Source organism: Notolabrus celidotus, chromosome 22 (assembly GCF_009762535.1).
Source record: "Notolabrus celidotus isolate fNotCel1 chromosome 22, fNotCel1.pri, whole genome shotgun sequence".
Taxonomy (NCBI): Eukaryota; Metazoa; Chordata; class Actinopteri; order Labriformes; family Labridae; genus Notolabrus; species Notolabrus celidotus.
This window is the reverse complement of record NC_048293.1, coordinates 28286069-28311778: the sequence shown is the minus strand read 5'-3', so window position 1 is coordinate 28311778 and position 25710 is coordinate 28286069. Positions and strand designations below refer to the sequence as shown.

The window sequence follows — 25710 nt, the reverse complement described above, 5'->3', positions numbered from 1 at the left end:
AAAGAAAAAAGTAAGGGAAAAGCAGGAGAAAGAAGAAAAGAAAGCAAGAAAGAAAAGAAAAGAGAGAAAGAAAGAAATGAAAGGAAAAAAGGAATAAAAGAAAGAAAGAAGGAAGGAAGGAAAGAAAAAAGTAAGAAGGAATAAAAAAAGAGAAAGAAGTAAAGAAAGTAAGAAAGAAAGAAGGAAAAAATGTAAGAAGGACAGAAAGAAAGAAAGAAAGAAAGAAAGAAAGAAAGAAAGGATGAATAACAGACCCCAAAAAAGGAATCTACAGCAGAGATCCAGAGGAACCTACGAGACAAGGGAGCTCAGGGACTCCAGAAAGGTCTATGGTTAGTAACTTTAATGGGACAGGAAGAGTTAAAGTGAGAGACAGGCAGAGAGAGGAGAGAGAGGGAAAGACAGGATCCCAGTGTGTCAGTTGTTTATCTACGTGTGCAGTAAAGGAGGGACTCGGACACGGAGAGCAAAAGCAAACAGGCGGAGGCTCGGCGAGAGAAACTGAAACGTTCTCCGTCTGTTCAGTTTCTGCACAAATCCTCTGTCTGTTTGACTTTTGTTCTCCTTTGTTCCCCCTGTTTAAGATCCTTTTTAACCAGAAACAGGTTCAGCTGCTTCCATCCATGACGTCCACTCTAAAAGATCTCACTGCAGCCGTCACAGCGTCTCTCACAGCACGTTAGAAACCCTGAATATGTAAAGAGAGGGCCGAGGTTTAGAGCTGACAGCTGACTGCTCTCACTCAGTCCTCATGATTGAATCTGTCCTCTGTAGGGAAAACCTTCCAGCTGTACTCCCACAATCTCATCGGGTTGTTTGAGCAGCTGAAGAAGCCCGGCCTGGCCGCTCAGTTCCAGACTCACCGCTTCCCGGATAAGATTTTACCCAGGTGAGACTCCCGGCTCTGCTGCTCCTCTCTCATGCTCTCCAGACGTCATCCGCTGTTTTTAAAAACTCTGCTGTTTTCTCTCCTCAGGAGGTTCGCCTTGACGACTAAGCTCCCCGACACAAAGGGATGTCACAAGTGCTGCATCGGTGAGTGACCTCTCCCTCTCTGTTTACTCTCCCTCCAACAAATTCAACTGTCAACACACAAAGAGCATCCTCCTCTCTTTACTCGCTTCAGATCCACATTTTCACACCCCGTCCTGTCACCTTGTCCTGCTGCTCTAACCTGCTCCTCTCCTTCTCAGTGAGGAACCCGTACACCGGCCACAAGTACCTGTGTGGGGCGCTGCAGTCTGGGATCGTCCTGTTACAGTGGTATGAACCCATGCAGAGGTTCATGCTCATCAAGGTCAGTTTGAGTTCTTATTTCTGCTCTCAGACTTTTCACTTCCTCCTCCAGATAAACACTAACCCCCTCTCCTGTCCTCCTTCCTCCCACGCAGCACTTTGACTTCCCCCTCCCCAGCCCCCTGAAGGTGTTTGAGATGCTGGTGGTCCCGGAGCAGGAGTACCCTCTGGTGTGCGTGGCCATCAGCCAGGGCTCAGAGCCGGGTCAGGTGGTCCGCTTCGAGACGATCAACCTCAACTCCTGCTCCTCCTGGTTCACAGAGATGGGAACGAGTGAGTCAGACGCGTACATGTATGAGAGGAAGAATACTTCCTGTAGGGTTCTTAGTCCTGACTGTCGTTCTCTCCTCTCACAGCCAATCAGCAGGTCGATGCCATCCACGTGACCCAGCTGGAGAGAGACACGGTGTTGGTGTGTTTGGACCGTGAGTTTGATTCTGTCTTCAAACATTAAAGTTTGTGAACTCTGAAGAAAGTGTTTTTGATCTTTAATAATGTTTTAAATCTTCCTCCAGAAAACCTGAAGATCGTGAATCTTCAAGGCCGACTGAAGTCCAACAAGAAGCTGGCGTCCGAGCTCAGCTTCGACTTCGGCATCGGATCTGTTGGTAGGTTTCTTACCTTAGAGGGAAAACTGAACATCAGACCCAACATGACAAACTGACCTCTCTCTCTCTCTGTCCTCTGACAGTGTGCCTTCAGGACAGCGTCCTCGCCTTCTGGAAACACGGCATGCAGGGGAAGAGCTTCAAGTCTAACGAGGTAAAAACGGCTTCAACATCAGACTAAAACTAGATTAACAGATGTTGTTTTACAATCCTGTTTGACTTCATATGAAATATGAAATATATAAATGATGTAAGATAGAAAAGAGATGAAACCTTCATCCTTTCTGCAGCAGACAGCTGAGGCTCCTTTGTTAGATGCTGAATGATCAGAAGCTCATTAAGATAAGATCAGATCCTCCTTTATTCGTCCCACAACGGGGAAATTCATGGAGTTCCAGCAGCAAACAAAAAGGTGTACAGAACAAGAATTCAACAAGAATATATAAAGAAAAGAAATGTCCATCAGAGACGACAGCTTGGCCATAATCCTCCTGTCAGCCACCACCTCCACAGGGTCCAGGACTGAGCTGGCCTTCTTCCCCAGTTAGTTCAGTCTTGCTCTCCTGTATCCTGTCCGCCCACAGCAGGTGAAATCCTTCACATGTGGCGTTCGTGTGCGGTGTTAGCTCTGTTAGCATGATGCTACTCTGCTTTATGAACAGAGTATAACTTAAAGAAAATACAGAACCTAAAGATTAGACAGATTTAAGGCTTCAAACATTTAAAAACATCCTCAAATAACTTCAACAAAAACACTGACCGTTTACACAAAGACTTTAACCCTCCTGTTATGTTGCGGGTCAAATTGACCCTTTTTAAAGTCTATTTTAGGCAGTATATTCCTTTCAAACCAGATAAATGCAGAATAAAAGTCTGGGCAGCATGTGACAGAAGACGTTCACTTCATACAAAATAAAAAAATCTAAATGTAGAATGCAATAAACAAAAATCTATGTCATGTAAAAGTATTGTATTTATAATTAGGGCTTTCCAACGTACATTAAAAAAAGTTTTAACATTAATTGTAATGATAAAAAAAGTGAGTCATCCTCGTTGAACCATGATCTGTGAGAATTAAAGAACACCAATGCACTAAATCTTGATTTAAATGGTTAGTAATGGAGTTAATAATTATATTAAAATTAATGTTAATTGGGATTTTTTGGATTCTGACACTTTTAGATAATTACATATGCCCCGGGTCAAATTGACCCAGGAACATTATTGCTGTTCCTGAGAAATGAACATAACAGGAGGATTCAAACATACAGAAATAAAAAACTTCTCATGGTTAAAGAAATATGATTAAAAGATTTAAAGTTTAGAGAAATATTTTGTGTTTATTCTGAAAAATTCAAGAAAAAATTTACATTTTTTGTTTTTTTTAAATCCGGCAAAATGTTAATATTTCAGTTTAATTCACATTTCTTTGCTTGTATAACTTTTAAGATCCAGTTTTATTGATTTTAGGGAAATTATGCATTTCAGGAAATGACCCACTAAGAAAGACTGACCAGTGTCAGCTCAGTCAGAACATTTCTCTTACAGCGTTTTAAAGGTTAGACTAGTTCATTTTAATATTTAGATATATTTAACATTTTAATAAATCTTTATATTTATAACAGGGAACGTTTGTGTTTCCTCCTCCTGCAGAGTCAAAGCTCTGAGTTCACTGCAGGTCTGAACGCAGGCCTGTTTGTTGAACATGTGAACCATCACCTCTGGCTCTTGTCAACACAGACCCTGAGTGCTGCGTGTGTGTGTTAGTGTGTGTGTGTGTGTGTGGGGGGCCTCACGCTGTAGGTGATCCCTGCAGATTAGCCCTCAGGTGGAGCCGGACAAAGTGTCTTTGTGTGGGGCGAGGTAATGAATTTGTCGTCCTTTCACGGAGGGATTCCATGTGAACCCGATCACGAGCCGCGCTCAGCGGGAGAATGAGAGTTCAAGAGATCACAGGGAGGTGAAGCATTCTGCTTTATGAAAAGTGATACTCTGATCGGGGGCCTCATGGTGTCGGACGCCGCCCCGCAGCACTCGCATGAAAACACAAGGTCTGTCTGCAGAGTCTGTGCCCGGCCCGGCTTGACCAACCTCCCATAGCAAGGATTTTTAAAATGTCAGCCTTCATGCAAAATTGATGCTCAATCATAAACGAAACCCGTCACGCCACAGAGAGCAGCGCTAAATAATTCATCCTTTGTCTCGTTATGATTCCCCTCAAAGCGAAGCATTCAGGGGCGGCGGGGCCCGTTGATCCGCCGCTCGCTCCGGTGGGTGCTCCTCCGAACACCCGAGACCTTGTTCTCGCTCAGACTCAAACAGATCAGATCTCTCCCGGGGCCAAGGACTTACACCTAGCAGGTGTCACACGCCGACTTATCTCACATCTGTCGACAAGTTCCTCGTGACATGTTGACACGTGAGAGAGCGCCGCGGAGGGGCCTTCTTCGCCGCGACGTGTCAGGACGAGTCCTTAGACACGTCCTGTTGTTCAGGCACAATGAGGGACCTGAATGTCAACAGGACTGAATCAGGCTGAGTCTGAGAGTGATCCACAGACCTGTGAACACCAGAGAGTGTGTAAGATAATCAATAAACACTGGGGTGTTGAATAAAGGACAGACGGCGTGATGACGGGTCGTCTCATAACGGCGTTAAATAAACTCAGACTGATTTTAACCTGCTGTGATTTTCATCCCCAGGTGACGCAGGAGATCTGTGATCCCAGCAGAGTCTTCCGCCTCCTCGGATCCGACAGGTTGGTCTCACATGTTTCACTCTCTCTGTGTGTTTCCTCACCTGTGTTTCAGCTCTGTGACCCTCCTCACAGCAAGTCCGCCCCCCCTCCGGTCTCTGTGTTTGTCTTCCACCTGGAGACGACCCGCTCACCTGCTGCGAGCGCCCTGCTCCTGCTGCTCGTGTCGGTCCCTCTCCACGCTCATCTCTCTCTCTCTGACCTACTTCTCCAGCTCGATCTTTTCATCATGAAATTAGATTTAACTGGGTGTCCCGCTGTCCCTGAATGCATCGCTGACAGTTCCCCTGAATGGTGTTATCACATCTGAAGTCCTGATGTTTTCGAGGTATTGTCTGATGTTTCAGGAACTTGCCTTTCACATCCTCACTGCAGGATGCTGTCAGTGCTGGACGTGCAGGAGGAGAAGTTGTGTTAATGTCTCTAACATGTATGAAGATGTTTCTGCAACACAAACAAAACCCAGAAACCTTCCTCCCCCTGAATGTTCCTGAATACTTCCTGCTGACCCGCCCCGTCACCTCACACAGACTTCCTCCAGGCGGCTTTCAGGATGAAGTTTTACATTTACAGTAAAGGAAATGAAAGAATAAACTCAAACACACTCTCATAACATCAGTTTATAAAACCTGTGCAGTTTTATTGGACTGTGTAAACTCAGAGGAACCAGAGCGAGGCCCTCCCTCCGCCCAGAACCCCTCCTCCATGTTTAATTCACCTCCTCGCGGGCGCTGCCAGCCTGGTTTGAGTGTCCCTCCGTGCCTCTGTAATTTCATCTGATGGAAGAGACAGTTTGGACCGCGGCGTCCTGCTCAGCTGTCACCGCCATCCGAAGATTCACCCGCTCGCCGTCCTGACGTGACCGTGACAGCCGATCGGGGACGCTTAATGAGCCGTTTAGCATCCACTGTTAGCGCGGCGGTGACGCGGTGTTAAACCGTTAGACCGCATATCTCACTCTGCTCCACGAAGAACAAGACGAACACTGCTGGTGTCAGAGTCTTTACCTGACTTCAGAGTTTACCCGCTCAAGTTCAAACCTGATCCTGATTATTGGTTCTAATCTGCATTAAAGTGAACGTTAGACCAGGTGAGCAGGACTTCTTCATGCTGACATTTCTGTCCTCTTTCAGCTCTCCTCCTTCAATCAATCAATCAATCAATCTTTATTTGTAAAGGGCGCTTTTACAAACAGAGCAGGTCTAGACCACTCTATGTCAAATTATGAACAGAGACCCAACACCAAGACAGGATAAGACTCAGTCTGACCCCACCTTAATCCACCATGTGCATTGCACATACTTCTTCTCTTTGACGTTGACCTTTAAACAGGAATGAGTCGGGCGCCGTTGGCCTACTGGTCTAAAGGTGTTTTTCCCCCGCAGGAACTTTACCCCGGAACTACATGCGTTTCGACTGTAGGAACCAGGCTTTAAGTTTAGTTCAGGGGTAGAAAACCTCCCCCCTGAAAAGCCCCTGCTTGGGGGGTAGTACTTTTCAAAGGTCCCGGGACTTTCTGGGGGCGGGGCCTGCAATGCTGATTCTGATTGGTAGATTACTCGCAGTGTTTTTATTCCTCCCTCCGTCCACAATAACATCACACACATCTGTGATTCTCTTGATTTCTCTTTCTTTCATTAGTTTGTATTTGTTCTATCTTTTTTGTATGTGTGTGTACTTTTCAAAAGAAGAAGCTGTGATTCTCTTGATTTAGCAGCTTGTAACAGTAGTCTTCTCTCAGCCCACCGTGAATGCGTCTCTCCTCCCGGTGTTCCGGTTTTAAAAGTGACCCTGTAAACTGGAGACCTTCAGCTGAACGTGTCAGTGTTTGTGGAGTTTACACAGCTGTTGAAACACAGAGGGAGTTCCTGGGAATGCAAACTAGTTTAGTTTTTATTAAGATTTCAAAATATCCTCATCAGATATTTAATGATGGTCTAAAGACGTTTATGAGGGATGCATCCGGCTGAGAGTCTCCAGTTAACAGGGTCGCCGTTTAAACCAAAACACCGGCCGATCTCTGCGATCACGGCTTTTTGAGTTCAAAAGGATTTTAAAGCCGTGTTGAAACGTCTTTGCTACTCGCGCTTATCTCCTCTCACGTGTTGATTCAGTGAATCCATCTGTGATGAAATATAGAACCATCTAAAACAGGCTCCGGGTCAACTTTTTTGTCCATTTTTTTTTTAATTTTTTTTCGAAATGTTTTTTTTTTTCAACAATTTTTTTTAAATTTTTTTACACTATATTTTTTCAACATTTTTTTTCAAAAAAAAAAGTCACATTTTTTTTTCCAAAAAAAATTTCACATTTTTTTTTTCCAAAAAAAATTTCAAAAATTTTTTTTCCCAAAAAAATGTTCAACATTTTTTTGTTACATTTTTTTTTCAAAAATGTTTGTCAATTTTTTTTTTTGAATTTTTTCCTAAAACCATTCACAGTCACTGTTTTTCCATCTGTGATGAAATATAGCACCATCTAAAACAGCGCCACCTGAGTCTCTTCATGCTAACAGGCTAACTGTTGTGTTGCTCATAATGATACCTGCCTGTCCGTCTGCTTCTATGGTGTCATCTGATGGGTGACGTCACGGATACTACGTCCATTATTTATACGGTCTGTGGTGAGAACTGATCACAGCTGGCTCTGATGACTCGGAGCATTCAATTCTGTTCTCAGGTCTTTGATAAGACGTCCCTCTTGCTATGAGATTTGGACCAATCAGAATCAAGGCAATCAACAGAAGAGACTTCCACTGAGAGAGTCCCAGGCTGCTATTTTCTCTTGTAGCCGCCATCTTGGGGAGACTGTCATGTGATCAGGTGTAGAGCTAACTTTAGTGAAGTGGTGGTGAATCGCAGGCGGTTTCTACGACCTGCCTTCTAGGAATTACGCTAGCAGTTTCCATCCGTTTCCAGTCTTTATGCTAAGCTAACCGGTCTGCGGCTGTGTGTTCGATCCTTAACTCCAACAAGCACTTCCTGAGTGTTGTCCTAACTCCTCCTCCTCCGTCTCCTCCTCCTCTTCAGGGTGGTGGTCCTGCAGAGCCGACCCACGGACAACCCGACGGCCCTGAGCAACCTCTACATCCTGGCCGGTCATGAGAACAGTTACTGAGCCTCTCTCTCTCTCTCTGTGAAGAAGCGTCCACATGCTGCGGTCTTTGGGAGAACCCTCCAGACTCTGACTTGGGAAACGTCTGGATTAAAAACTGTTACTGATCAGGGTCTTCGGTCTGGATTCAGGAGCAGCCTTACACCATGTAGCAGAAGGTGAAGAATCAATAAAAAGCTCCTCTGGACTTTGTTACTTAGCTTCCTCTCCGAGTTACAAACCAGTATGTAGAGGTTTTCTTATTATCGTCATAAGTGCCATTAAGGATCACGAGTCTGTGATCGTGTTAGCAAACGATGGGAGATTAATCGTGTCTGTAACGCTCGTCATCACGCCCGCTTAGAGGGGAGATATGTAGTCAAACTAATAGATCAGCTGAAACAGAAACCCAGGAGCATTGTGGGTAATTTAAGCAATATTTATTAACCTCACGTTCGGGTGTGTTTGATTTACAGACCGTGTTAACAGGAAGTGTGAGAGGAGTAAAGATCCCGCAGCAGCTTTGGGTTTAATTCACTGCTTCTGTAATAAAGCCGCGTTCCCTTGCTCCCTTGCTCCCTTGCTCCCTCGCCCCCTCGCTTCCTCGCTCCCTCGCTCTGCTGCATTCATAGACGGATTTAATGTACATTCTCCCTCTCTCTCTCCCTCCCTCTTTTATAGACTCTTCTTCTTCTCATTATTTGCACCATGTAAGCACTTTTGTACATTTTTTTATTTAAAAATAAAACGACAGAATGAGGGACAGATGCTCGGTTTTTCGTTAACATCTTTGCATTCCCTTCGCAAAATGTTTTAATGTATGCTGTTTTTGTAATAAAAACGCTCTTAACAAGACAGGTGTGAGTGTGTCAGTGTGTGTGTCAGTGTGTGTGTGTCTCTCCTGGATGATGGCGGGTCTCTGAGGAGGAGAATTAGTTTCCATCATCCTCTGTTTAGTCTGTTGTTCCTCTGACTTCACGGCGCGGCGCTAATTAGTCTCAGAGAAACACGGCGGCGTCACGGGTTTGTTTGAAAGCTTCATTCTGACCCGGGTCCAGATGTGGGAGGACTCGGGTCTGCTGAGGACAGGTGTGTCGGTGACTCACCTCCCCTCCCTCCCCAGAGGAACCCGAGTTGTTTACCTGCCTCTCATGGAGGAGGGTGGAGCTCATCTGCCTCGCCCATGCTCCGTCTGTCAGGTGTGATCATCCACAGAAACCCTCTCCTGAGTCCTCCTCCTCCTCCTCCTCCTCCTCCTCTCTCTGTGGAGCTGAAGGTGGAGTCAGCTGTTCCTATGGGAACTGGGATTTTAAAGAGAGAAATGTATGAAGCTACTCCGGAGTGTGTGTGAGTACCGGGAGTCCCTTTCAAAATAAAACCAGGACACCTAAGGAGACTGGATTTCAAATTCTAGCTCACTTTGTTCATCCTGATCCTAATCTGGATTATTACTACACTACTTATTTTGTCCACAGGGGGCGCCACAGTCAACACAACTGAATGATCCTCACAGCTGCTTGATGCTTTTCACTGTTTCACTTTAGCGACACAACAATTCAAACCTACAATGTAAAGTAATACAAATATTTAGCATATCTAGCGTCAGACTAGCTTGAAACGCTCCCTTACTCACCCCTCCCTCATGAAGCTACGGTGGCCTTCAAGGACAAGAAGCTCCCGTGATGCAGGATAAGTAAGATCCTCTATTTCTCAAGTTTTTACCATTAAATATGTATCTATACAATTTATTTACACAAAACAACCTCTCTCTTATTCATTGTCTTCTAACTGGTGCTTTTCGTGCTGCTACTCACTAAATACAAAAACCTGTATGTCACTATTTTGTCCTTTCTGTGTTACTGTAGAAAGATGGCGGCCTCCATGGAAGGAGACTCGCTTTACTGTAGATGTAAAAGGTTAATTAATATAACTCATTTCTACCAAATCTGGTCTGTGAAATCCAGGAAATACAACAAAAAGTGCCTTTCAGTGCAAAATATTTTCAAAATAAAATGAAAAGTAAGTATAATTATTGTAAGAATATTCAGTATTTTGACCTTCTAGAAGTTTTCTTTAATTGTGTTCAATGCTAATATTAGACCTGTTGTCTTTAATGATTGTCATGTGTTAAATTTGGGCGATATAAATAAAGATTGATTGATTTGTTCCTGTAATTGAATCTAGTCTTCTACCGGGGTCAGAATAATCCAGATTAACAGTTATCACAACTCTGCTCAAAAGATTTAGAAACACAATTTAATGTTATTAAAAAAGTGTTGAAAAAACTGATGTTCAAGATTATATTAAAAATAAATTTAAAATGTGTTCACACTGTTTTTTAATTGTTTTTATACTTCTATAATTTAGGATGTCTTAAATTATTTTATTCTATACGATGTCTGCCTGACTTTGATGCAAACATTAATACTTTTTATCTTCCTTTAAATAATCACATAAAAAAAAAAAAAGATCCCATTCTTTTATTGTGAAAGTCTCTCCCGGAAGTCATCTCGCTGCAGTATTTCCCTTGACAGTTATAACAGGCTCGTCTCCTGAGAGCAGGTCAGTGGAGCTGAGCTCGTCCAGCTCTCTGTGTTTGTCTGAAGCTGCTGCAGTTTGACTCCTGAACTCTGACAGAGCTGCTCCTCTTCACTGAGCCTTCATCCTCTCACAGTGAGTCTTTATTTATTTATTCATGTTTTATTAACTGAAGGTGTTTTTACTGAAATATTCATCATTACATATTTTAAATATTTTACTTTAATCAGTCATAAGAAGACTTCTCTCAGCTTCTCTCAGCCTTAGAGACTAAAGTGAAGGAGTTACTGACAGTAAAGTCTCCCTGCAGAGTTTATTATCATCACTTAGTGTCTCTTTATTTATCATTTTATTAGAATTTAATTTAAATAATTCTCCTCTGTCTTTTAAAGTGCAGCACTCTGATTTTATTCCCCTGCTGCTTGCTCTCTCTCTCTCTCTCTCTTTCTCTCTCTCTCTCTCTCTCTCTCTCCTCTCTCTCTCTCTCCTCTCTCTCTCTCTCTCTCTCCTCTCTCTCTCTCTCTCCTCTCTCTCTCCTCTCTCTCTCTCTCTCCTCTCTCTCTCCTCCCTCTATCTCCGTCCTCTCTCTCTCTCTCCATCCTCTCTCTCTCCGTCCTCTCTCTCTCCGTCCTCTCTCTCTCTCTCTCTCCTCTCTCCTCATGTCCGTCTCCTCTCTCTCTCTCTCTCTCTCTTCCTTTGGGAAATGTCTGAATATACTTTGCATTGCAAATGTTTTGTTACGCAATCGAACAGTTTGGAGGTGTTCAGTGTCCTCTTCTGTTTTTAAGTTAATCTGAGTTTAAATTAAAGATTCAGATTAATTAAATTGATGCATTTTAAGCTCTTTAATTTAATTAACTCAGGTTATTATTTATGACAGATTTCTTTGTCTTTAGTTTAATTTCTTATCTTCAAACAGAGACAATGCAAAAACTAATTAATGCAGAATTACAACAAAATAAACCAGACTTCCTGTTTTTTTTAAGAAGCAGCATTTTAGAACTCAACCCTAGAATAATAATAATAATAATAATAATAATAGTGTTTTTTTATATCACTTATCAAAACAGACTTTACAAAGTACTTTACATCATAAAAAGCCTTTTATATTTAAATTCTAACTAACCTAATGTTAAAATAATAAATTAAGATCATGTTATTTTTGACATTTATCTCTTAATTTGGTCTAAATAGGATCAAATTCAAATTTTGTGGCTTTAAAAAATCTATATTATGAGTTAAAATTACAAAACAATAATCCTGTGTGTTAAAAAATGAGAAAAAGACAGAAGAAGTGAAAGTTATGAGATTAAAACTCCAGAATATGTTGGCTAAAATCAGAATTATGAGATAAACAATCAAAATGAGGAGATAAAAAGTCAAATTTGGCTTTAAATAATAGAAGAAAATGTTAAATATATGAAAAGGTTTGTTTCAAAGTGCAGTAAAAGACTAAACATATTAACTCAAATACTTCAGAAACAAAGAATCAATAAAAGTGAGGAGAATTTTTCATTCATGTCTTAATTTAGATGTAAAAGTTCCTTTACTTTAAATCAATGAAAATAAAATACACTCCTCTGATGAATCACTTCTATATATCTAATGATGGATAAACTCTCTTTAAAAGCATCACTTTGATCTGATCCCTCTCCTCCTCATCCTCCTCCCTGCAGAGAGAAGTCCCTCCTCCTCCGTCTCTCCTGATAAAAAGTAACCTTTGAAATCTAAACTTGGATGTTTGCTGATCCGGCCTGAGCATGGAGAAGTACGAGAAGATCGGGAAGATCGGGGAGGGCTCGTACGGCGTCGTCTTCAAGTGCAGGAACAAAGACTCGGGTCAGATCGTCGCCATCAAGAAGTTCGTGGAGTCGGAGGACGACCCCATCATCAGGAAGATCGCTCTGAGGGAGATCAGGATGCTCAAGGTGAGAGGAGTCTGAAGCCTTAAGTCTCAGGTAGAGGACGCTTCAGAAGGACTGCTGTGATGTGATCCTTCTGAAATGTTTTAATCTTATCTTAAAGATTTAAATCCTGTTTTTAATGCCATGAAATCCTCAGTTCTTCTTCTCTGCTGAGACACCAGCTGGAAAGAAAGCTTGAACTCACGTCTGAAGGTTTGATTTAGACTATTTGAGCCACATTAGAGTCTGGCTTTAGGTCTCTGAATCCCTCAGGGTGGAGCTCCATGTTGCCTGGTCGACAGAGACGTCATCAGCGTGGGAATAAACAACAAAAACAACAACAACCTGTTTGTTTTAGTCTGAAGATGATAATGGAAGATGCTCGGGTGCATGTCGGTGGTTTAATTAGTCATGCAGAGGTCTGCTGGACACCGGAGCTCATAAATAGGACAGGATGGGGGCCGGTTGTCAGGGGGAACAGCATGTTTATGACCAGCTGTTAACAGTTTAGTGTTTGATGAGAGGAAAACACGGACGGTTCACTTCTCTGTCGGCTCTGCTCGTCTGATACTCTGAGGGGAAGTGGATTCGGTGAGATTTTGGAAGGTAAATGTGGAGTGTTCAAGTTTTTAATATGAAGCAGGAGAAACAGTCTGTATGGAGAGCAACAGCAGGAGGAACACAATCCAGTGTAGGTTTGTTAATCTGACTCTCTATAAACAGATCTCTGCATGAAGAGCAGCTAACAATCTGTTCTACATCAAACATTTACACTGAGACACTAATCTGCTTGATGCTGTGTCACTAAAGACAATCAGCGCTTAGATTTTCTGACTTCCCTGAACGCAGCATCAGAAATGATGGATCCCACCTCCATTCAACAAACAAACATTGTAGACGTAGTTTTCTTCTCCTCTTGAGGACAGACCTGACAAAGCTTTTTACTTTCAGCTACAACTAACCTGTAATTACAGATTCTGATTCAGAGACATGTTGAATCTGGATCTCAGGGTCTGGGTTTTAGTCTGAGAAGGGTTCTGGTCTCTGTCTGTAGTCTGAGGAGTATCCACCAATCAGCTGTCAGCAGGAAGAACAGTCTGTATGGAGAGCAACAGCAGGTGTTCTAGAATTCTGTCTTTGAAGAAGAAAGGAGAGGAGGAAAGAGGAAAGGAGAGGAGGAAATAAAAAAGAAGAGGCAATGAGAAAGAAGGATGAAAATTTAGGAAAGAGGGGAAGATGTGAGACAAGAGAAGATGAAAGGAAAGAAGGGAGGAGGGGAGGTGGAAAAAGGAGAGGAGGAGGGAAGAAAAGAGGAGAGAAGAAGGATGGAAGGAAAGTGGGAATAAGAAGGGGAAAGAAACGAGGAGAGAAGGAAAAAGGAAGACAGAAGGAGGAGAGAAAAAGAATGAGGTGAGAGAGAGGGGAAGAAAGAAAGAAAGAAAGAAAGGAGAGAAAAAAAGAGAGGAGAGGAAAGAGGAAAGGAGAGGAGGGAAGAAAAAAGGAGAGGAAAGGAGGAGGCGAGCAGAAGACAGAATTCCAGACATCTGTCTTTGATGATGTCAGCATTCTGTCTTTGATGATGTCAGCATTCTGTCTTTGATGATGTCAGCATTCTGTCTTTGATGATGTCAGAATTCTGTCTTTGATGATGTCAGAATTCTGTCTATGATGACGTCAGAGTTTTGTCTTTGATGATGTCAGAGTTCTGTCTTTGATGATGTCAGAGTTCTGTCTTTGATGATGTCAGAGTTCTGTCTTTGATGATGTCATAAATGGAACATTCCATGAAGAAGGTCAGAGCTAAAGAAACATCAGTGTCTCTAATCCTCTTTCATAGACCTCCATTCAACAAACAAACATTGTAGACGTAGTTTTCTTCTCCTCTTGAGGACAGACCTGACAAAGCTGGACTTTGGACTTTGGACTAATCTGCATCATGATGTTGTTATTTCAGCAAACTGAAGACCCGTTAATTACAAGAACATCACAAGAACATCAGTTTCTGTTTCAGGTTCATACCGCTGAAGGAAGACAGAGGGAAGACTCTGTGGACCTGTTTACAGTGAAACTGAGACTCTGTGGACCTTTTTACAGTGAAACTAAGACTGTGTGGAACTGTTTACAGTGAAACTAAGACTCTGTGGACCTTTTTACAGTGAAACTAAGACTCTGTGGACCTGTTTACAGTGAAACTAAGACTCTGTGGACCTTTTTACAGTGAAGCTGAGACTCTGTGGACCTGTTTACAGTGAAGCTGAGACTCTGTGGACCTGTTTACAGTGAAACTAAGACTCTGTGGAACTGTTTACAGTGAAACTAAGACTCTGTGGACCTTTTTACAGTGAAACTAAGACTCTGTGGACCTGTTTACAGTGAAACTAAGACTCTGTGGAACTGTTTACAGTGAAGCTGAGACTCTGTGGACCTGTTTACAGTGAAGCTGAGACTCTGTGGACCTTTTTACAGTGAAGCTGAGACTCTGTGGACCTGTTTACAGTGAAACTGAGACTCTGTGGACCTGTTTACAGTGAAGCTGAGACTCTCAGAGGCTCATTTGTTCTCTGACGTTAGCGCTAACATCTGTCAGTTAAAGCATGGATGTTTTTATATTCCTCTGGTGGCGTTGGATTCAGAAAAGCCTTGATGTGTGATCTACATAAACTTTTATCTCTGCAGCAACTGAAACACGCCAACCTGGTGAATCTGATCGAGGTGTTCCGGCGTAAACGGAAGCTTCACCTCGTGTTCGAGTACTGCGACCACACCGTCCTCAACGAGCTGGACCGCCATCCCAGAGGGTGAGAGTCAAACCTCCAGATCTTTAACTTCATGGACGTGGTGTTTGTGATTGTGTGTTTATATCTACATGAAGTCTCAGTATCCTCCTCTCGGTGTGCCGTGAGGATATAAAGTGTCTGAGGACGGGATCATAAATCTGAGCGAGGCTGCTCTGGATTAAACTCAGTGTACTTTGTGTTATCTCTACAGTACGCTCACACCGCAGCGTGCTCGCTGCTTTGTCCCGGGCACAACGCTCATCTCCCGGGCAGCTGACCTGCTCGCTGTGGAATGTTTACAGTGATGCTCTCCCAGAATGCTTTGCAGGCGGGGAGCTGTCTGGACTCTATAGGCCACATTTTATACTGAGTGTGTGTGTTTAGTTTTTTTTTTACATCGTCTGGTTTCCCCCCCCGTCTGGTCCTGGCCTGAAGCCCCCTGGACGGTCTAGAGAAGGGAGAACAAAGTGGAGGGGAAGGGGGCGGGGCTTGTTATTGATGACCAGTCACAGGGCTTGATTTAGCCATTTCCACGGCAACACTGATAGATGATGGTCTCTGAACCAACAAAGCTTCAGTGTTCAATGTCTGAGCTGGGATCATTCTGAGGACTGCTCACCAAACTGAGCTGGAAAATACAACATTTGCTTTCCTGGAGTCCAAGAAAATATTAATTTATGCATCAATTTTGAATGTTTTAAATAATTTAAACACTTTATTTAACTAAAAACAGAGAAAAGACAACATATCAGGTGTTCAAACTGAAAATTTGTATTGCTTCATGAAAAATATACTAATTTTAAATTGATTGATTCCCATTTTAAAAAAAAGTTTGGATAGGGTTGCAATAAAAAACAGACATGACTCTGTAGTGGAAGTCACTGCATTAAACACAGACATGACTCTGTAGTGGAAGTCACTGCATTAAACACAGACATGACTCTGTAGTAGAAGTCACTGCATTAAAAACAGACATGACTCTGTAGTGGAAGTCACTGCATTAAACACAGACATGACTCTGTAGTGGAAGTCACTGCATTAAACACAGATATGACTCTGTAGTGGAAACCACTGCATTAAAAACAGACATGACTCTGTAGTGGAAACCACTGCATTAAACACAGACATGACTCTGTAGTGGAAGTCACTGCATTAAAGCAGACATGACTCTGTAGTGGAAGTCACTGCATTAAAAACAGACATGACTCTGTAGTGGAAGTCACTGCATTAAGAACAGACATGACTCTGTAGTGGAAGTCACTGCATTAAAAACAGACATGACTCTGTAGTGGAAGTCACTGCATTAAAAGCAGGGATTACTGCTCTGTAGCTTGATCCTGTAAACGTGTCAGGATCTTGACTTTATTTGAGACCTCATGGCCTCCTGATGGTTCCGGTTTATCCACTTCTTAATAACACATTCCAGCTTTAAAGACCCAGAGAGTTTTTCTAGCATTATTTCCTGTTATTTGATGAAATGATAAATTAAACATTTGATTTCTTGTCCCCTCTCAGAGTCCCGGAGCACCTCGTGAAGAGTATAACGTGGCAGACTCTTCAGGCTGTAAACTTCTGTCACAAACAGAACGTAAGTGGCTCCCTCTCTGTCCGTTGTCGTGTCTCCTTTGTCGTCTCCTTCAGCTTGTTTTTGAATTCCTCTGGCCTCCTCCCTCCTCTCTCTCCTCACCCTCCTCACCCTCCTCACCCTCCTCACCCTCCTCTCCCTCCTCTTTATGGCTCTTTTTTTTTAACAAGAATTCCTTCCCCTCGGCTGAGCGGCACGTTAATGTATCACTGAGACACAACAAGTGCTGCGAGGTCCCCCCCCCCCCCCGTTTGACTGAAGCAGCACTGACTCTGTTTCTTTAAATGCTCCTCACGCCTTTTATTCACTGAGGATTTCACTGTTCATGTTTTCACAGTGTATCCACCGAGACGTGAAGCCTGAAAACATCCTCATCACCAAACACCAGGTCATCAAACTCTGCGACTTCGGCTTTGCCCGGATTCTCAGTAAGACTCATCTCTTATTAGCAGCTGATATGTACAGCTGACGGCGCCCCCTGGTGGACAAAACACATGTTTGTCTCTATAACTCTTTACATAAAGTGACTGAACCAATTAAAAGGCAACTATCTTATATTAACTTTTCATTTATCAATATTTAATGGTTCCAGTTTTTCACATGTGAAGAGTTGCTTAAAGCTCCAGTGAAGAACCTTCGGTGTGTGTTGATTCTGGCGCCCCCCTGTGGACAAAGTGGTCTCTGCCTTATTTATCCTGTACGTGTGTAATCAGTGTTTCCTGACAAAAATATCTCATCCTGGTGTCTTTAAAGACCAGGATGGTCTCTTTGAGAGTCTGTATCAGTAGCTTTAATCACATGGTCAGACACCTACCCCCCACCACTGATTTAAGAGGTTAAAAATAACCCTTTAGAAACATTCACTCTCCTTCTTGATGGTCTTGTGTGGTCTTGTAGATCATAAAGTGTCATCAGCATTCATTAAGCCAGATAAAAAACTCCTCACAGGAGCTTTAACTTATTTAATAAACTGGATTTTATTGGTTCAAAGTTTTAAAGACCCGCCTCCTCACGCTGTGTGTTCCTGTTTTCTGCGTCCAGCCGGTCCGTGTGATTACTACACCGACTACGTGGCCACTCGTTGGTACCGGGCCCCCGAGCTGCTGGTGGGGGACACTCAGTACGGCCCCCCGGTGGACGTTTGGGCGATCGGTTGTGTGTTCGCAGAGCTGCTGTCGGGGATTCCTCTGTGGCCCGGGAAGTCTGACATGGACCAGCTGTACCTGATCCGGAGGACTCTGGGTGAGATCCAGAAACACAAATGAAAAAGTCTAGATATTTTTGTCGTTCAAATTAAATATATTATAAGAAAATGAATTATTTTAATAAAAGACCACAACATTTGTGTCCAGTAGGGGGCGACTCCACAGCCTGCAAAAAAAAGTCTGTTTGTTTCAAAGTCTGAGGAAATGAGTTTCAATAAATAATGCATGATAATCAGAAGAAGGATTTTATATAATTATGTGTTTTTATTATTGAATTGAGTTTGTTTTTATAGAAATGAGACTTCTAAAGCAGGAAAACAATCCAGAGTTTGTGAGGAGAGTTACAGAAGTGTTCCAGGAAACTGTAAAACTCTATTGAACCTTTTGGATGTAATAAATACATAAATCTGAGATATAATGCAGAACAAAATATGCAACACAATAATTAAACATGGTTCTTGTTTTTGTTTCCTCTGCAGGAGATCTGATCCCTCGACATCAGCAGGTTTTCAGCAACAACCAGTTCTTCTGTGGAGTTTCCATCCCGGAGCCACAAGAGAAGGTGAGACGCTCAGAACGCCCCGCCTGCACGCGCTCCAGCTGACGGCCTCACGCAGGGATCGGGTTTCTGGTTTTAATGCAAACAGACACGTTCATGATTCAGTGTTCAGAGGGATTTACAAATAACGACAGACTCCAGAAGAGTTTTTAATCTTTGTCATTTTGTCTTCCTGCAGGAACCTTTGGAGCAGAAATATCCAAACCTGTCACACCAAGCTCTGAGTCTCATGAAGGTAACATGTTGACTGTTACAGAAATCAGTATCAGTGTCAGTCTCTGCAGCAGATCAAATGTCCCTGTATCCTCCCTGTCAACGGATCTTTAGAACAAATCAAGAAACTTCACATCATTAAAAACATATAGTTTAGCAATTATTTTATGGGATGTTAAACCAATACAAGAAAAATATCTCTAACTTTTTTTCTTTTATTATGACTTCTTCCTGAAAATTCTAGAATCCTGAGATCAAAGGAAGAATTCTTGAATCCTGAGATCAAAGAAAGAATTCTAGAATCCTGAGATCAAAGAAGAATTCTAGAATCCTGAGATCCAAGGAAGAATTCTAGAATCCTGAGATCAAAGGAAGAATTCTAGAATCCTGAGATCAAAGAAGAATTCTTGAATCCTGAGATCAAAGGAAGAATTCTAGAATCCTGAGATCAAAGAAAGAATTCTTGAATCCTGAGATCAAAGGAAGAATTCTAGAATCCTGAGATCAAAGGAAGAATTCTTGAATCCTGAGATCAAAGGAAGAATTCTTGAATCCTGAGATCAAAGAAAGAATTCTAGAATCCTGAGATCAAAGGAAGAATTCTTGAATCCTGAGATCAAAGGAAGAATTCTTGAATCCTGAGATCAAAGAAAGAATTCTAGAATCCTGAGATCAAAGAAAAAATTCTAGAATCCTGAGATCAAAGAAAGAATTCTAGAATCCTGAGATCAAAGAAAAAATTCTAGAATCCTGAGATCAAAGAAAGAATTCTAGAATCCTGAGATCAAAGGAAGAATTCTAGAATCCTGAGATGAAAGGAAGAATTCTAGAATCCTGACTTTGATCAAAGGAAGAATTCTTGAATCCTGAGATCAAAGAAAGAATTCTTGAATCCTGAGATCAAAGAAAGAATTCTTGAATCCTGAGATCAAAGAAAGAATTCTAGAATCCTGAGATCAAAGAAAGAATTCTAGAATCCTGAGATCAAAGAAGAATTCTAGAATCCTGAGATCAAAGGAAGAATTCTAGAATCCTGAGATGAAAGGAAGAATTCTAGAATCCTGAGATCAAAGGAAGAATTCTAGAATCCTGAGATCAAAGGAAGAATTCTTGAATCCTGAGATCAAAGGAAGAATTCTAGAATCCTGAGATCAAAGGAAGAATTCTAGAATCCTGACTTTGATCAAAGGAAGAATTCTAGAATCCTGAGATCAAAGGAAGAATTCTAGAATCCTGAGATCAAAGGAAGAATTCTTGAATCCTGAGATCAAAGAATAATTCTAGAATCCTGAGATCAAAGAATAATTCTAGAATCCTGAGATCAAAGAAGAATTCTAGAATCCTGAGATCAAAGGAAGAATTCTAGAATCCTGACTTTGATCACAGAATTCTTGAATCCTGAGATCAAAGAGGAATTCTTGAATCCTGACTTTGATCACAGAATTCTTGAATCCTGAGATCAAAGGAAGAATTCTAGAATTCTGAACTTTAAGTCAGAATCCATTAGAAATGGCCTGACCTAAAGAAATGATTTTTCTAGTGGCCCTTATCGATCTCCGTAGATACGCCCCTGATGTGTTAAGTCTGTCTGTAGTTCAGAACTCTAACTTTGCTCCACCCCCTCCCCGTCCCGTCCCGTTGGTTCAGGGTTGTCTGAGGATGGACCCGTCTGAGCGGCTGACCTGTGAGCAGCTCCTGCAGCAGCCGTACTTCGACAGCCTGAGGGAGAAGAGCGAGACCACGTCACGAGAGCAGGAGCGCAACAAGAGGACCAGATTTCCTCGGAAACATCTCCCCGCTGGGGTGAGACACCGTCTTCCTGTTTGGCTTCACTTTTGGGGAGCTGGCATGTTGTCCATCTAATCTGTGTTGCATGTATCAGTCCTTGAAGTTGTCCTCTCCCTCCCTCCAGTATCTCCCCCAGCTGACCGGCAGCAGCATCTTCCCCGCTGTGGACAACAAGAGGTACTACAACAACCTCCGCAAGTTCAACTACCACCTCCCCAACATCTAGACTCTCTGCTCTGACTGAACCTCGATGTTCTGAACACTCAGGAGAAGAAGCGACGCCCGGTAGCACCTTGGTTTTTTCAACCCTTTTTTAAATGTGTGTCGATCTATGCACTATTCCCCGACTCGTCCTCTCAGACTCGTGGGTTTACGGACGATGTCTCTGCTGGTTTTGTAAAGATGAAGATGTTAGAGACAAGGAGTGACGTGTCGCTCTGCTTCTAGTCGCTGACGGTCAAACTGCCTCGCCTGGTTTGCCAAATCCTATTTTTATAAACAGACGGACTCTGCAGGAGTGACTCTGATAGAGAGTTTTTTAATGTCTGCTGTAAATTATAAAGTACGGTCGAGTCTTTTTTCATGACTTCTCAGAACTTCTGAGGATATTTATTGACATTAGGAGTGAATAACATTCCCATATTTATGAGCGTTTAACAGAATCACCACGTCTGACTTGTTATTTCTGGATCTTTGGTGCTAAGGATGTTCACAGCCATCTGTCAATGAATGCCAAACTGATGTACAGAAAAGAAGAGACACTCTGAAGTCCTCAGCGTTTTGTTTTTCTCTGTATCTACATGTGGAGTAACATTTCATACCTGACATGATGAAAATAAAATAAACAGAAGAGTTCAATCTCCAGGTTTCCACATTAAAGTGCTTCTCTCTGCTGGACGTGTTTCCCCGCTCAGCTCACTATGACTCTCATGTACATCCAGGATCTATATGTTTACTCTACAGTCCTACTTTGAGGTCAGGTTTCAAGTAAAACCTGACCTCAAACACTCAGTCCAGATCCAGAGCGACGTCCAGACGTGGCAGAGCCGTCTTTAGTCTGTCCACTGTCGTCTGACTGTCGGTGACGCCGGGGAGATCACTGAGAAACAGATACTCCAGCTTCCTGTGGGATTCAAAACAAGATATGAGCGTGGCAGAAAAATCATTGAGCGTGTAAAATAATAAATACTGAAATTTAAAGGTTCACACATCTTAAAACTACCTAAACTTATCATGAGAACTGAGATGGAGTGATTTGAGATAAAACCAGAGCATCAGTTCAAATAACTCGTATTAGGAGCACAGAAGCTAAAAGTGAATTTTCCTGGTCAAGAGTGAACAAACAGGACTGACTGAGTGTTCAAATCTGGACATAACACTTTGAATCTTCATATCTAGAGATGTGAAGCCTTAACGTCGCCTTAACCTTCACAATTGGAGCTGAAATATTTTGCCAGCGAAGCCTAGGCATGCGCCGGAGCGATCTACTCTGATAGTCTGGTGAAAAACGAGAGCCTCATTGGCCGACAGAGCTGTCAATCAAATCATCTTTTTAACAAATTCAAACTAAACTTTGATATAAAACCACGTGATGGGGACAGAAACCATGTTTGAGAAACATTTATTTAACTTGTATACTAAGTTTATACTTTGACCCATGTTCCATCTGTTATAATAGAGGGGGCGGGGCTTTATGAGCTGTACTACAGGCAGTCCAAAGCTTGATCCATAAGGCAACTGTACTGGTAGAAAATCTTGAAGACGTTTCACCTCTCCTCCGAAAGGCTTCTTCAGTTCTGTCCAGACCGGGGAAGAGCTCAAAGATATAAGCCTCTAACAGTCGTGGGTGTGTCCAGGAGTCACAAAGGGTCCTAAGTGGGGTCGTTAGTCTAGTTCCTGACAGTCGTTCAGTACCTCCGGACAACATAGATGTGGTGGACTAAGACAATGCTGTTTTGAATTCTCTGTCAAAACAAATAAGACCACACTCACACCAGAGACCATGTGACTCTGACGACTCACAGCTGACCCATCACCCTAACGACTAATGACCCTACTTAGGACCCTTTGTGACTCCTGGACACACACACGATCGTTAGTGGCTTATATCGTCCCCAGTCTGGTCAGAACTGAAGAAGCCTTTCGGGGGAGGTGAGACGTCTTCAAGGATTTCTACCTGTCCAGTTGCCTTACGGATCAAGCTTTGGATTACCATGACCTCTATGACTGAGAACCTTCACAGACATGTACTACAGGCAGTCACCAGGGGGAGCTCTAAGGGTTCTGGCTTCAATTAGTTTCACAGTTCATGGTAGGAACCAGAGGTAAAACGGCAACCTCTGCTCTTAAAATATGAAGCCCATGCTGAAGTGTTAAAAACTGCAGTTCCTCGAGTGTCCACTAGAGGCTGGCTGAAGAAACACAGGAAACCACATACACACCCATTCAAAGAAGACTATCTTTACAGCAGAAATAAACATGTTTACAGCCTGGTTCAAAAAACAGTATCTCTCTATCGGCACACTGTACGGGGTGAATTTGTCATAACTTGTTATTTTTGAAGATATTAAACTTATGAGTTATGCCCAAATAAGGGCGTGTCTGACTTGATGGAGACTAAAGGCCCGCCTCTTTACCTCCCACTAGCTCGGACTACATTAGGAGGACTCACTTGAGCTTGTGCAGAGCGATGAGACCCTTATCGGTCACGTTCCCACACGACACCACCTCCATCATGAACAGACTCTCCTGCAGACTCTGGATGGAGCTCAGCCTCTCCAGGCAGGTGTCCTCGATGTAGATACACTTGTTCAACTTGATTTCCTCCAAATGCTTCAAGCCATCTGTAAATAAACAGGAAACACAAACATCATCAGGTCCATGTGGACTCTGGCACCACAGACAGAAAGAACAGGGTGAGTGTGAGAGGCTGCGGGAACCCGGCGAGGTCAGGGACGGTGAAAAACATCCCGCTCACTTGCGTCACTTTGTGATAATCAGCCTGTGAGAGATGCACTTTCACCTGCAGCTTTCCTTTCTTGTTAACAAAGAGGGGAATCACTTTCAGGTCAATGGAGGAGGTCAAGCTCGATTTACAAACTCTGCAAGGCTTAAATCTTTGATCTGAACAACATTTAAAAGATGAGCTCAGACTGAAACACAACTATCAGAGTATCAGATGTCAGGGCGGATGCTTTTATTCACACCACATTCTAAACTCCACCATGTTGGCGTCTCTGTGAAATGAGAAGGAGGTGTCATGTGTGAACATTTGGATCTCTCTCTGCAGAAACAAACAAACAGACGTAGTGAAGTGAGAGCAGAACATTCCCCTCTGTAACACTGACCCAGGTGGTCAAACCCTCGGTACATGATGCAGGACTCTGTGGCGTCGATACCCTGGATCTTGTATCTGCCCAGAGGCCCAGTTGGCAGTCCGTTGTAGTCGTAGTGCCAGCGCTCGAAACCCTGAAACCTCACTTTGGCTCCGCATCTCAGGAGCCACTCTGCTGCGGCTCGATCCGGACCAATGGCTTTGATCCTCTCGTAGTCCACCCTGAGAGAGGAGGAGGAGCAGACGCTCAGAGCTCAGCACACATCATGACATAATGTTACTCTAGGACCGAGGGGCTGGATGGCAGACGGCCCACTGGGTCAGCAGATGTTTGTCTGACTGATTATCAGTCACAGATAAATATGTTTGCTTTTCGTAACGGAGTATTTGTTTTGTTTTTACCTCATTACGTCAGGATTTATCAGGTTCAATAAACTAGATTCTTCCCTCTGTGTATTTGACCTATACTCTTGTTACTGATGGCTGTTAAGAAAGATGTTGTGTGTACATTTTCCCACATATCTGTACAATACAGCAATTCAAGATTTCAACAATTAAGACACAGTTTGAATAAAATATGTTCTGAAACGTCTGACCTTACATCTGACAATAATCAATAAAAATTACCTTAACCATGAGGGTCAAAACTTATTCATTTAACTGTGTGCTTAATTTTGTCCTTCTCAGCACACTGTAGTTAAGTGACCTTAGTGTCTTCCTGCTGCTGCTATAATGAAGAATAACTACACCACTGTGTCTTTGAACGTCTCACAATAATTATCCTACCAGAGAGGATGAGGGCCGCAGGAAAACATGTTTCAGAGGTTACACAAGAAAAAAAAAAATAATAATAATTGCTACATTTTTTGTAAGTCGGACTTTAAAGACAGAATTCTGTCTTTAATCTCGGAGTTCTAGAATTCTGACTTTAATCTCAGAGTTCTAGAATTCTGACTTTAATCTAAGAGTTCTAGAATTCTGACTTTAATCTAAGAGTTCTAGAATTCTGACTTTAATCTAAGAGTTCTGGAATTCTGACTTTAATCTCAGAGTTCTAGAATTCTGACTTTAATCTAAGAGTTCTAGAATTCTGACTTTAATCTAAGAGTTCTAGAATTCTGACTTTAATCTCAGAGTTCTGGAATTCTGACTTTAATCTCAGAGTTCTAGAATTCTGACTTTAATCTCAGAGTTCTAGAATTCTGACTTTAATCTAAGAGTTTTAGAATTCTGACTTTAATCTAAGAGTTCTGGAATTCTGACTTTAATCTCAGAGTTCTAGAATTCTGTCTTTAATCTAAGAGTTCTAGAATTCTGACTTTAATCTCAGAGTTCTAGAATTCTGACTTTAATCTAAGAGTTCTAGAATTCTGACTTTAATCTAAGAGTTCTAGAATTCTGACTTTAATCTCAGAGTTCTGGAATTCTGACTTTAATCTCAGAGTTCTAGAATTCTGACTTTAATCTCAGAGTTCTAGAATTCTGACTTTAATCTCAGAGTTCTAGAATTCTGACTTTAATCTAAGAGTTCTAGAATTCTGACTTTAATCTCCAGTTCCAATATTCTATAGAAGTCAGAATTTTTTTTAAAAATGTCAGATCATTATTCTTTTTCCTCTGTGGTCCTAATCCTCTTCCATAGTTATCTGGTCGGTACTAAATAAACATAAATATAATTTCTGGGATTAGAGGAGCTTCATACTTTACAGGTAAATTCAAACCAGTTTCATAAAACTGCTGAATAAATCTCCCTGCAGTCTCTCTGATTGGTAACCTTCAGTAAAGAGTTATATATATATATTTAATGTGTATGAAGGTAAGTGTGTGTATGAAGGTAAGTGTGTGTATGAAGGTAAGTGTGTGTATGAAGGTAAGTGTGTGTATGAAGGTAAGTGTGTGTATGAAGGTAAGTGTGTGTATGAAGGGAAGTGTGTGTATGAAGGTAAGTGTGTGTATGAAGGTAAGTGTGTGTATGAAGGGAAGTGTGTGTGTGAAGGTAAGTGTGTGTATGAAGGTAAGTGTGTGTATGAAGGTAAGTGTGTGTGTATGATTCTG

The 25710-nt window shown here is 42.2% G+C and overlaps 3 protein-coding genes across 7 annotated transcripts in view; 2 read left to right on the top strand and 1 right to left on the bottom strand.

Annotated features, from left to right (window-relative positions):
* map4k5 (mitogen-activated protein kinase kinase kinase kinase 5) overlaps window positions 1–8607 on the top strand; it is a 46520-nt gene extending 37913 nt beyond the window's left edge. For all 4 annotated transcript variants that reach the window (XM_034674383.1, XM_034674382.1, XM_034674381.1 and 1 more), the window contains 9 exons: window positions 775–889; window positions 977–1035; window positions 1194–1297; window positions 1392–1569; window positions 1653–1721; window positions 1812–1904; window positions 1988–2058; window positions 4607–4662; window positions 7689–8607. In XM_034674383.1, coding sequence (XP_034530274.1) covers window positions 775–889; window positions 977–1035; window positions 1194–1297; window positions 1392–1569; window positions 1653–1721; window positions 1812–1904; window positions 1988–2058; window positions 4607–4662; window positions 7689–7776 — 833 coding nt within the window. In that variant the 3' untranslated portion in view covers window positions 7777–8607. The remainder of the gene's footprint in view (window positions 1–774; window positions 890–976; window positions 1036–1193; window positions 1298–1391; window positions 1570–1652; window positions 1722–1811; window positions 1905–1987; window positions 2059–4606; window positions 4663–7688) is intronic.
* A 1712-nt stretch (window positions 8608–10319) lies between these two features.
* cdkl1 (cyclin-dependent kinase-like 1 (CDC2-related kinase)) lies at window positions 10320–21183 on the top strand. 2 transcript variants are annotated; one of them, XM_034675803.1, is made up of 10 exons: window positions 10320–10425; window positions 11967–12218; window positions 14871–14992; window positions 16487–16559; window positions 16894–16984; window positions 17598–17798; window positions 18241–18323; window positions 18499–18555; window positions 20181–20336; window positions 20446–21183. In XM_034675803.1, exons 2-10 carry the CDS (start codon window positions 12051–12053, stop codon window positions 20545–20547), a joined length of 1053 nt encoding a protein of 350 aa, XP_034531694.1. In that variant the 5' UTR covers window positions 10320–10425; window positions 11967–12050; the 3' UTR covers window positions 20548–21183. The 2 variants fall into 2 exon arrangements, with proteins under 2 accessions (XP_034531694.1, XP_034531695.1); XM_034675804.1 differs by lacking the exon at window positions 17598–17798.
* The window catches only part of dmac2l (distal membrane arm assembly complex 2 like), a 5691-nt gene continuing 875 nt past the window's right edge, over window positions 20895–25710 (bottom strand). The window contains exons 2-4 of the mRNA XM_034675492.1: window positions 23669–23908; window positions 22993–23164; window positions 20895–21444 (exon numbers count right to left, since the gene is read on the bottom strand). Of these exons, the coding sequence (XP_034531383.1) occupies window positions 21330–21444; window positions 22993–23164; window positions 23669–23908 (527 nt within the window). The 3' untranslated portion in view covers window positions 20895–21329. The remainder of the gene's footprint in view (window positions 21445–22992; window positions 23165–23668; window positions 23909–25710) is intronic.

Excerpts from the sequence above, each read along its gene's own strand:
- cdkl1 (XM_034675803.1), top strand. The coding sequence starts at position 12,051 with ATGGAGAAGTACGAGAAGATCGGGAAGATCGGGGAGGGCTCGTACGGC. Across the intron at positions 12,219-14,870 it reads GGGAGATCAGGATGCTCAAG|CAACTGAAACACGCCAACCT; the intron begins GTGAGAGGAGTC and ends TTATCTCTGCAG. Across the intron at positions 18,324-18,498 it reads TCCCGGAGCCACAAGAGAAG|GAACCTTTGGAGCAGAAATA; the intron begins GTGAGACGCTCA and ends GTCTTCCTGCAG.